Below are 11194 nucleotides of genomic sequence, written 5' to 3'. Positions count from 1 at the left end.
TACAAACAGAGACTAAGTCGTGAATTGGGGGGGTCACAAACAGAGACTAAGTCGGGAACTGGGGGGGTCACAAACAGACTAAGTCCTAATTTGAGTCACAGAGACTAAGTCATGAATCTGGGGCTCAGAGATTACGTTGTGTGTTGGGGGGCTCACCACAAAGAGACTAAGTCAGGAACTGGAGAGCTCTCAAACGGAGACTAAGTTGTGAACTGGGTTCACAGAGACTAAGTCATTAATTGTGGGGCCCACAACAAAGAGACTCAATGGTGAATCTGGGTCCCAAACAGAGACTAAGTTGTGAATTGCTGGGCTCACAAACCAGAGAGGAACTCGTGAACTGGGGTCACAAACAGAGACTAAGTCATGAATCTGGGTCACAGAGACTAAGTCGTGAATTGGGGGGCTCACAAAAAAGAGACTAAGTTGGGAATTGAGGGGGCTCACAAACAGAGACTAAGTCGGGAATTGAGGGGGCTCACAAACAGAGTAAGTGATGAATCTGGGGTGCAGAGATTAAGTTGTACATTGTGGAGGTCACCAAAAAGAGACTAAGTCGGGAATCACACAGTTTACAAACAGAGACTAAGTCATGAATCTGGGTCACAGAGACTAAGTCGTGAATTGGGGGGTCACAGAAAAGAGACTAAGTCGGGAATCACAGAGCTCACGAACAGAGACTAAGTCAGGAATTGTGGGGGCTCACAAACAGAGACTAAGTCGGGAATTGAGGGGGCTCACAAACAGAGACTAAGTTGTGAATCTGGGTCACAGAGACTAAGTCATGAATTGGGGGGCTCACAAACAGAGACTAAGTCGTGAATTGGGGGCTCACAAACAGAGACTAAGTCGTGAATTGGGGGCTCACAAACAGAGACTAAGTCGTGAATTGGGGGGTCACAAACAGAGGACTAAGTGGTGAATTGGGGGGGTCACAAACAGAGACTAAGTGGTGGCTGTGGGTCAGAGAGGCTGGTTCACGTGCCTGTGGCTGACAAGCAGGCTCATGTGGCCTGTGAAGGGCTGGACACAAAGTGCTGTGTGTGGAAGGGCTGGAGCCCGTGTTGCTGGGGCAGTTCTGGGGCTGGAGGAGGAGGCTCAGTCCCCTGTTCCTGTGGTTCCAACGAGGCTCATGTGGCCACTGATGGGGCAGACACCAAGCCCTGTGTTTTGGGGGCTTGAAACGCGGCTCATTTGGCCGGTTTTGTTGGGGGCTCAGCCCGGAGCCCCCCGGGTGTGTCCGGGGCGGGTGCAGCCCCATCGGGGCAGGCCCGAAGGGCTGCGAGAGTCCAGACGTCCCTTCCCTTCCCTTCCCTTCCCCGGTCGGTGTTCGGGGGCCCCGAGCTGCGCTGCAGGTCCGGGCAGACGGTGCCGGGGCAGCCCCGGGGCCGCCGGGGGGCTCCAGCCTTCCCGGGGTGTCCCCGCCAGCCCGGCCCGGCAGCAGCCGCGGGGGAACGCGGGACTTGAGCTCCGGAGCTCCGGCAGCTCCCGGCTCGGTTCCAGCGCTGCTGCTGCTGCTCCTGCCCGCCGGGACGGGGCCGGGGAGGCCGGACTCGGGGCTCCGGGAGCTCGGGGGAGCGGAACCCTCCGGCCCCGGCCGCCCGGGAAGCGGCGGACACCGGGGCCGGGACTCCCGGGCCGGCAGCGGTCCCGGCAGGGCCGCAGCCCCGGTTCCCGCGAGCCCCGTCCCCCGGTTCCAGCTCAGCCCAAGCTCACCGCCCCCGGGCCGGGGCTGCAGCACCGCGTCCCGCTCGCTGGTTCCCCCGGAGCGCCCGGTCCGTTACCAGCGTCCGCCTGGAGCGGAGCCGCCGCGGCTCTGCCGGAAGAAGAGGCGGCGCCTGCGCGGGGCGGGCCGGAAATGCAGCGCACCTGGGCGGGGCGGGGCCAGCGCAGGTGTGAGGGGCGGGGGCCTGGTGGCGCATGCGCGGGGCGGGCCCAGCGCAGGTGTGAGGGGCGGGGCCTGGGGTATTTAAGGCGCGCGGCGGCGTGGGTTCCGGTTTCTCGGTGCGTGCGGGGGCGGCAGCGGCCGGTCCGGGCTCTCCCGGCGGGGCCCAGGTGAGGTGCGGGGAGCTCGGCCCGGGCGCGGCCGCGCCGGGGGTCGGGGCTGGGAGCGCGGGGCCGGGCAGCGGGGAAGGGGCCGCGGCCCCGGGGGCTCTCGGGGCGGAGGGTGAGGCGGGTGGGCAAGGGCAGCCGGTGCCCGGGCGGCTCCGCGGAGCAGCAGCCGCAGCCGCGGGGGCTCGGGGCGCCGGGGGGGAATAAAGCCCGGAGGGCCGGAGCCCGGCGCCCCCCGTCCCCGCCCGAGCCGCCCGCGGCCACACGGGGCCGGGCCCGCTCCGCGGGTCCCCCCAGCCAGTTCTCAAGCACCGCCCGACACCGCCGGGGCTCCCGACACCACACGCGGGGTTGGGTTCGCTGGGGCTGTGGGGTCCGCGGGTGCTTGTGCAACTGGAGCCCCGAGGCCCGGTGCTGGGGTTCAGCAGCCCCGAGGCACCCGGGCATTTCCCAGCCCTGAGAACGGAGCCTGAGCTGCGTTCTCGGGGCTGGGAAAGGGGCTCCTGGGGCCGAGGCCTGGGCTTTGGGCTCAGGAACAGAGACCCAGTCGCTGTTCCTGGGCTCAAACCCAGGGGCCGGGATGGCCCCTTGGGCAGGGGCTGGTGGGGCGCTGGGCAGGGGGGTGGGCACAAGTGGGAGGCTGGGGAGGAGTTGGGGGGGGGGGGGGCCAGGGAGGGGGGTGGGCACAAGGGGGGGGGGGCCAGGGAGGGGGGTGGGCACAAGGGGGGGGGGGGCCAGGGAGGGGGGTGGGCACAAGTGGGAGGTTGGGGAGGAGTAGGGAGGGGGGCCAGGCAGGGGGACCCCCTCCAGAGGGGGGGGGTCCGGACGCCCTGGCCCCCAAACGCTCGGACGCCGGCATGCACCAGGCCGTTTCAGGTGTTCGACTTAGTTTCTGGCGCGAAAAGTGGTTTTCCCCCCTTTTTTATTCAAGGACTGTTCAACCACTGGACTGGTTATTAGATAATTGGTTCATATTTATTCATGTGTCATATTCCTAGGCAGCTTGTGACAGTGATTGATTTACGATCTGGCCCAAGGCCAAGCTCAGTGGAACAAGCACAACGAGCTGGAGCTGCAGAGGAGCTGGAACCGCAAACAGGCTTGAAGCTGCACAGGCTGGAGCTGGAGCTGAAAGAAACCAGAGAGAGAAACTGGAACCAGAACTCAACTTCATGTGAAACACAAAAGGCACAAACACAAAGGGAATAATAAACGGTGCACACCAAATAAAGTGGGGTACACACCCAATAACAGAGGCACAGGCACAAGCCCAATAAAAAGGGGTCACTCCCAATAGAACAGGTGCGCACACCAACTAATATGGGGGCAACAAAACCAACAGGTGCAGAAACCAGAAAGCAACAGCTGAACCAACTCCAACACAACAGGTGCACAATCCAGCAACAAAAGAGGCACAAACCAAAAACCAAAGGTGCAGACCCCCAAAGCACAGCCCCCCTAAGGACAGAACGGGTGCAGAACCCCACAAACGGGGACACACCGCGGCCCCCCAGGCCGAGCCGGAGCAGAAACCCCCGCGGCCAAACCCCCCGGCCCCACCAGCCCAGCGGGGCCAGCGGCTCTGGCCGGACCCCCCAGCGCCAACACCCCAACCCCCCCCAGCCCGGCCCGGCCCCGGCTCAGAACCGCGGGGCCCCCCCTGCACCCCCAGCAGCCTCCAGCCCCGGGGGAGCCCTGCCGGGGGACGGGACCGCCCTCCCCGGCCTGCAGCAGGACGAGGGGCGAAGCCCCGAGCACAGACCCGCTCCCCGAGCCCCCGGGACACTCACCGGGCACGTCCTCGCCGCCTCGGGGCCGTCGGGACCAAAGGGGCTCCGGTCCGAGCCCGGCTCCGCGCAGGGCCCAGAGCCGCCCCGCGGCCCCGCCGAGTGGAAGCCAGCTCCCCCGGCAGCAGCTGCCCCGGGCCCGGCAGAGCCCGCACCGGCACCCGCTCCCGCCGGAACCCGCTCCCGCCTCTGCGCGTGCGCCCGCCGGAGCGGCGCCCCCCGCCGGCCCGGGGGAGCTTTTGAAGCCTCGGGGGCCGCCCCGTCACGTGACCGCGGGCTCAGCTGCGCTGGCGGGGCGCGTCCGGGCGCGGCTTGGCCCCGCCCCTCTCGGCCCCGCCCCTCTCGGCCCCGCCCCTCTCTCCCGCACAGTGGCGCCGCCTGGCGGACACAGCGCGGCACTGCAGAGCGCAGTGGACGGCACCGCAGCCCCCGGTACCGGTGACACCTTCCCGTGTCCCATTCACCTGGCGGCGAGAACCCGGGTCCCCGCATCGGGGAGGGGGGGGCAAGGTGTCTGGGAACAGTCGCTGGTGTGGGATGGGCCGGGGGAGCTCAGGGCACGGCTCGGCCTGACCCCCCCGCCCCGGGCTGGGGACGAGAGGGACCCGTAAGGACCACGGCGACATGCGGCCACTTTCCACCACCCCTTTATTGAGGCCATTGTAGGTTTTAACCCTTGCCCGCCGCTGCCTCTGTCCGGGACCTGCCCGCAGGCACCTGCAGCTCCTGCGGAGAGAGGGGACGAGTTCAGGCTCAGCAGCCGCCCCCCAACCGGGGGTGTCCCCTCCCCCCAGGCTCAGCCGCCCCCCGGCCCCACGCACCTTCACGCCCCGTCCGTGTCCAGCACGTCCTCGCTGCGGGCTCGGCTGCGCTGCCGTGAAACAACCGAGGCACCAACACCAACCAGACACACAGGGGAACGCACCGAACAAACGCGGCACCAGCACCGACCCAATCAGAACCGGCCACCGCGTCCCCGCGGCGGGCTCAGCTGCGCTCGGGGCGCGGCCGAGCGGGTTGGCCACGCCCCCTCCGATCTCGGTTCCGCCCCTCTCACTCGGTCCCGACCCCTCTCACTCGGTCCCGCCCCCGCCGCAGCCCGGGATGGCGCCGCCTGGCGGACACCGCGCGGCCCTGCAGAGCGCAGCGCCATCTCGTGTCCGTTCGGCGGCACCGCAGCCGGGGCAGGGACAGCGGGGCCGGGACTGTCACACGGGGGACTCACAGGGGAGCGACCCCCGGGCAGCCCCGGTTCGTGCTCCCGCTTCACTCTCCCCCTCCTGGGACAACCACTGGCGCTGCCGCCCCCGCCCCAAAACGAACCTCCCAGCCCCGAGCCCCCAGCCCCAGCGCTGCACTTGGGCTTTCTGGACGCTTCTGCCGCATTTTCTGCAGCAAGCGCCGCGTCCCGGGTGTTAAACGGGGGTTTCCCGGGGCTGCTGAGAGCTCCCAAAGCCCTGGGGTCGCTGCCGGAGCCGCTCCGCCCTCCCCCAGAGCATAAAAACAACAGCACAACTTTTCTTACCTTTTTATAAAGTCGTCTATTTTTTTCACAATTCATGAAAGGCGTTTCTCACCAACACAAAGCAGGTGCTGCGTTAAACTTCCGTCCGGTCCTGCAGAGCGTTCTGCGCTTTGACTCCCCCGTTCAGCCGCTGCCCCTTCACTGGCTCCTGCAAACACCAACAGAGCAGCTCGGGGTGGTTTGGGAGCCCCCGCAATCGGGGTCATCACCAAGTGGGGTGTTCAGCCTTCTCATCTGTCTTTGGCAACTGCAGTAATCAACTCAGGAACGTTCATAAACTGGTGCTAAGGAGCTCCTTTCCCGACTGCTTTCAAAGAACAAACCGCCTTCATCACCACAATAAATTCCTCACCTCTCTTTCCCGTGCTAGAGTTTGTTTGGTACCTGGCTCCGCTGTTCATTTACGGTACAACAGACACAGGCCACTGGGGGACAAATACGGCCCGTCTGGGGAAATCGGGATATAAAATCCTGCCAGAGCCTCCCCAGCGCGGATTCGGTGTCTCTGCGCGGCGTCGGGCCCGGCGCCCGCCATTCACCCAGTGAACCCGGGACGTCCCGGGCAGAGACGGGAGTTTTGGGGCCCCCGACCCCCTGGGCACGGACCTTGTAGAGAGCGTCCACCCTGAGCGTGAAGCCGTCGCCTCCGGGCGCGCTGCTGACGGAGCGGAACTCGGCCAGGTCGGAAGCGAAGTGGGCGTCGAAAGGCACGTCGTGGAAATACTGATCGGTCACCTCGGGCTGCGTTCGGTCCTGGCACCAGAGAGCGTCGGGACGAGGGGCTTGTGACCCGCACGATCTCACGCTGGTTCAGCGCTGAGTGTGTCAGGCCCGGAGAACTGACCCTAGAGACGGGTGTGACCAGCCCGCTCGGGTGCGCTGACGCCAAACTGACCGATACCGGGAACGGCACCTCGTTCTGGGAGGGGGAACGGGGCTGCGGCGGGGACGCGGGCTCACGGTGATTTATACAAGGAGGGAGAACTCCTGCGTCACCGGTAAATAAATCTCCCTTTACGGGCTGCCAGCCCTGTCCGTTCCCAGCCACGGCACCGGCAGATCAAGGGCGATTGCACGGGCTCGGTACATCCCCGGCTCCCCTTCTCCCTTGCGCTGGCTGTTCTCAGCTGTCACCGTGCTCCGCGCCCCGTGTCCTGCCTGGCGACGCTCTCCCGGGCCGGCAGGAACGCCGTTCAGTTCCCAGGGCTGCTGGGGCAGCGGGAGCCCGAGAGACCCGGCCTGTGCGGCCACGAGCGCACGCAACGCTCGACACGGTGCTTCTGTGGGCAGCGGAACGCTTACCAAGAGCAGGAATCGGTGCTTCAGGTGCTTGTTGGGCTGGATGCAGCCGTACCGGGGCCCCTCGTTATAGACGGTGCCGGTCGGGTCGAAGAAAGGCACGTGCCCGTCCTTGCCCGTGCACAGATAGACCTTTTCCAGCTGCAGCTCGTAGGCGGCGTTCAGGTTCTGTTCCGGGTTCCAGAGCACGCGGCCGTAAAGGATTTGCCCTGAGGAGGGCGGGAGAAACACGGTCGGGTTAAATTCTCCAGAAAACAACAGAACGGAATGAACAAGAGGAGCCTCGGGAGAGCCAAATGCAGCGAGCCACGCGCGGTTCTGGTTCTGCAGGGCTGGGTTTGCGTGTGCAGGCGGCAGAACGCCGTGCAGAGCACGTTCCTGTCCCTGGTCACGCTATCCCAGGGCTGGAAAAGAGGCAAAGCCCAGGCTGGGTTCAGCCCTCTCTCTCGCAGGCGAGGATGCTGGGGAGACAGAGACGTCGGGTACGAGGGGAACCGGTAACAAGGAACAATACGGAACTCCCACCCTTTGAAAAAGCCCCTTTGTAATCCATTTCTGCCAGGGACATTCCGGGTTAGGTGGCATCCATCAGAAACACCTTCTCGTTGTTGCAGAGCTGGAACTCCGTGTTCAGGGAGCAGACGACAGGAACCGGGCGGTTTGTCTGCTGGAAGGCGATGGGGATCAAGAACCTGACACGGGCACAGAAAGAGGCAAAGGGAGAGGTTGGGGCTGCCCGCGCCCCGAGTGCCCGCGCTGCTTTCCCTCCGCTCCCTCTGCTTCAGCGCCGCTGGTCCAGCCGCCCGTGGGCCGTGGCGCTCAGCCCCCGCCCCTTCCCGCTGCCGTCACCGCCGTCACACGGGACCACAAACCCCCCGAGCGGGCTGGGACCGTCCTGCCGGGACGGTGGCGAGTCCTTACCGCTCGGGAGCGTGGGCCGTGCAGGGCAGGGGCTTGTCGCCGGGCTCTGCCCAGGCCTGCGTGGGCTGCACGGTGCAGGGGATCAAGAGTCACAGCATCCCAGAGTGTCAGGGACTGGAAGGGCCCTGGAAAGCTCACCCAGTGCAATCCCCCCATGGAGCAGGAACACCCAGATGAGGTTACACGGGAAGGTGTCCAGGCGGGTTGGAATGTCTGCACAGAAGGAGACTCCACAACCCCCCTGGGCAGCCTGGGCCAGGCTCTGCCACCCTCACCAGGAACAAGTTGCTGCTAAAATTTAAGTGGAACCTCCTGTGTTCCAGTTTGTACCCATTGTCCCTTGTCCTGTCACTGGTTGTCACCAGAAGAGCCTGGCTCCATCCTCCTGACACGCCCCCTTTCCATATTGATCCCCAGGAATGAGTCCCCCCTCAGCGTCCTCTTGTCCAGCTCCAGAGCCCCAGCTCCCTCAGCCTTTCCTCACACGGGAGATGCTCCACTCCCTGCAGCATCTTGGTGGCTGCGCTGGACTCTCTCCAGCAGTTCCCTGTCCTGCTGGAACTGAGGGGCCACAGCTGGGCACAATATTCCAGGTGTGGTCTCCCCAGGGCAGAGCAGAGGGGCAGGAGAACCTCTCTGACCTACTGACCACCCCCTTCTAACCCACCCCAGGTACCATTGGCTTCCTGGCCACAAGGGCCCAGTGCTGGCTCATGGTCACCCTGCTGTCCCCAGGACCCCCAGGTCCCTTTCCCCTACGCTGCTCTCTAATAGCTCATTCCCCAACTTACACTGGAACCTGGGGTTGTTCCTGCCCAGATTCAAGACTCTACACTCGCACTTGTTATATTTCATTACCTTTTTCCCTGCCCACCTCTCCAGCCTGTCCAGGTCTCTGATGGCAGCACAGCTTCCAGTGTCACCACTCCTCCCGGCTCGGTGTCATCAGCAAACTTGCTGACAGTCACTCTGTTCCCTCGTCCAAATCATTGATGAATATATTGAACAGTCCCGGCCCCAGCACTGCCCCCTGAGGCACTGCACTGGATACAGGCTTCAGCTGGACTCTGCCCCATTGACCACGACTCTCTGGCTTCTTCCCTTCAGCCAGTTCCCAGTCCACCTCACCGCCCGCTCATCCAGACCGCACTCCCTCAAGGAGGGACGACATTTGCTTTCCTCCAGCCCTCAGGCACCTCTCCCGCTTCCCAAGACTCGGCAAAGATGATGGAGAGCGGTCCAGCAATGGCCTCAGGCAGCTCCCTCAGCACCCGCGGGTGCATCCCGTCCAGACCCCTGGATTTATGGATGACTGCCAGCTGCTCCCTAAGCCGGTCCTCATCAACCAGGCAGACTGCTCCACTGTCCTGCCCTCCTCTGGGGCCTCAGCGGTGCGGGATCCTCAGGACAGCCGCCGGCAGGGCAGGCAGAGACAGAGAAGCATTCAGTAACTCTGCCTTCTCTGGATCTTCTGTCACCAGGGCACCCACCCCGTTCCTCAGTGGGCCTACATTGCCTCTGCTGTCAGTTTTATCTGCTACCCATTGGAAAAAGCTCTTCCTGTTGTCCTTGACCCCTCTCGCCAGGTGTAATTCTAAGGAGGCCTCAGCTTTCCTAGTTGCCTCCCTACGCCCTCTGACAACAGCCTGACGTTCTCCCCAAGTGGCCAGCCCCTCCTTCCATGATCTAGAAACTCTTCTCTTCCACTTGAGCTTACCCAGCAGTTCCTGTTTAGCCACGCAGGGCTCCTGGCTCCCTTCCTTGGCTTCCTACGTGTCAGGACGCTCTCATCTTGCGCCCGGTAGAAACAGTCCCTGAACACTAACCAACTATCTTGGGCCCCTTTACCTTCAAGCAGACTTGCCCCTGGGATTTCCCCCAGCGATTGCCTGAAAAGGCCAAAGTTTGCCTTGCTGAAATCCAGGGTTGCAATTCTGCTTCTGTCCTGCTCCGGCCACACGAGATCCTGAACTCCACCATCTCATGGGCGCTGCAGCCAAGGCAGCCCTCAACCTTTACCGCTTCATCCAGCCCCTCCCTGTTAGCGAGGATGCGGTCCGGCAGTGCGCCTCTTCTAGAAGAGATGCTGTGCTCGCCGGAGTAGTCCTTCCTGGGGCAGACGGGAGACGCCGCGGTCACCAACGACACCCCGAGCCGGCACCCGTGTGACGCGTTTGCCCAACACCACCGTCTGCTACCTGGGGTGAGCGGGCCAGACCGAATTCACAGCAGGACCCGACCCTCCCAGAAACATCCGTCCGCTCCAGCAGATGCGGGACGGGCAAACGTGACCCCCGGGTTTAATTTGAGCCTCTGTGCGAGCAGCGGGACTGAAGGAAGAAACAGTCACGGGATGAACTTATACCAAAAAGGAATTCTTTTAGAAAGTCAACCACACTTTCCTACAGCTTAACACACCGGCCTCCGCCAAGCACAGCGCTACTGATTAAATTGTGGACGCAAAATCCCGCTTTTAACTCGCTGACGGCAAAACAACCTTGAACACGTCATCACCGCCGGTGTCCACCTGCCCCGGCTTAACTAGAAAAGCGCATGTACAATGCAACCGACGGGTTTTTGTCTCCCAGTCTGTAACGCGGGCCGGTTCCCGAGCAGCCACACAACTGCTGTGCCCGCGGCTGCTCCAAGGGCCAGAGGGATGTTCTGGGTTCGGTTAATTACACGCACACAATCGCTTCAGAAGCTGAACCCGCCGGCCTCACCTGTTGTAGGAGCTGGTCGCTCTCCAGAGCTGGGAGGGCGAGTCGAAGGTCTGAGCGCTCCACAGCAGCTGCAGGTCGAACTGGATCCCTCCCAGCTGCTCCGGGGTCAGGAAAGCCGACCTGGCGTGGGGCAGGCTGTGGTGCTCCAGCACAAACAGCCCTGGGGCAGGACACGGGGGGACGGGTCAGGCAGCGCGGGGGGACTCCTCCCGCGAACAGGGACCCGTCCCGGCGCCGGTGATCTGGGAATGAGCGGGTCGGATGGGGAACCCAGGCTGCGGCAGAGCCGGGAGCTGACGGACCCTCGGCTGGGCGGGGAACGTGAGGAGGGACAGCGGGGACGGCCGGGGGCTCTGCCCGCTCCGGCTTCGTGTTGTCCTGAGCGCGGGAGCGGGGAGACAGCGGGACCCCCCGGAGAGGAGCGGGGCACAGCGGGACCCCGCCGGGAACAGCGGGGCAGGGACGCCCCGAAGCCAGCGGGGAGGGACGCCCGGCCAGCCCTGCCCGCGGGGACTCGCTCCCTTCTCGGGGAGACACACAAGCCCGCGGGGGCCGGCGCGCCGGGCTCGCGGGGTCGGTCGGTGCCCCCCCCGCCGCCGGGGTTTGCCGGTGCTGGGCGGGCGGGCGCCGGGACCCCGCGGACAAGGTGCCGGACCCCTCTGGCCACGCCCCCGCGCCCCCAGCTCCGCCCCAGCGGAGCCTCCTCCCCCGGTTGGGGCGGGGCCCAGGACGCCTGCGCGGGGCGGGGCCGAGGAGTTGAGTCCCCTGGCGGCCGCCGTCCCCGTGTCATTGTGTTTGCGGCTCCGAGGCGAGCGGGTTAGTGCTGCGGTCGTGGTTGCGGCCCCGGGGGCAGCGGCGGCACCGCGGGCGGGGGGAGCGGCCCGGCC

General features: G+C 64.8%; 1 protein-coding gene across 4 annotated transcripts; it reads right to left on the bottom strand.

Moving 5' to 3' along the window:
- Positions 1-3005: 3005 nt before the first annotated feature.
- Positions 3006-10536, bottom strand: LOC135579422 (extracellular matrix organizing protein FRAS1-like). 4 transcript variants are annotated; one of them, XM_065062436.1, is made up of 6 exons: positions 10308-10536; positions 7189-7355; positions 6667-6872; positions 5971-6117; positions 4661-5512; positions 4471-4565 (listed from the first exon to the last, which is right to left on the bottom strand). In XM_065062436.1, the coding sequence occupies exons 2-5, from the start codon at positions 7229-7231 to the stop codon at positions 5438-5440; spliced, it is 471 nt and encodes a 156-aa protein (XP_064918508.1). In that variant the 5' UTR covers positions 7232-7355; positions 10308-10536; the 3' UTR covers positions 4471-4565; positions 4661-5437. The 4 variants fall into 4 exon arrangements, 3 of the variants coding, with proteins under 3 accessions (XP_064918508.1, XP_064918506.1, XP_064918507.1); XM_065062434.1 differs by having other exon boundaries at positions 4661-6117; XM_065062435.1 differs by lacking the exon at positions 10308-10536 and adding an exon at positions 8443-9611 and having other exon boundaries at positions 4661-6117.
- Positions 10537-11194: the final 658 nt, after the last annotated feature.

Source organism: Columba livia, chromosome 4 (genome assembly GCF_036013475.1).
Source record: "Columba livia isolate bColLiv1 breed racing homer chromosome 4, bColLiv1.pat.W.v2, whole genome shotgun sequence".
Classification (NCBI taxonomy): Eukaryota; Metazoa; Chordata; class Aves; order Columbiformes; family Columbidae; genus Columba; species Columba livia.
The sequence above is the reverse complement of the archived record's forward strand: the minus strand, read 5'-3'. Positions and strand labels throughout refer to the sequence as shown.

Coding starts and splice junctions, on each gene's coding strand:
- LOC135579422 (XM_065062434.1), bottom strand. CDS start 7,231: ATGTCCCTGGCAGAAATGGATTACAAAGGGGCTTTTTCAAAGG. Junction 6,873..7,188: donor CAAAGGGGCTTTTTCAAAGG/GTGGGAGTTCCG, acceptor CGCCCTCCTCAG/GGCAAATCCTTTACGGCCGC. Junction 6,118..6,666: donor AGCACCGATTCCTGCTCTTG/GTAAGCGTTCCG, acceptor CTCTGGTGCCAG/GACCGAACGCAGCCCGAGGT.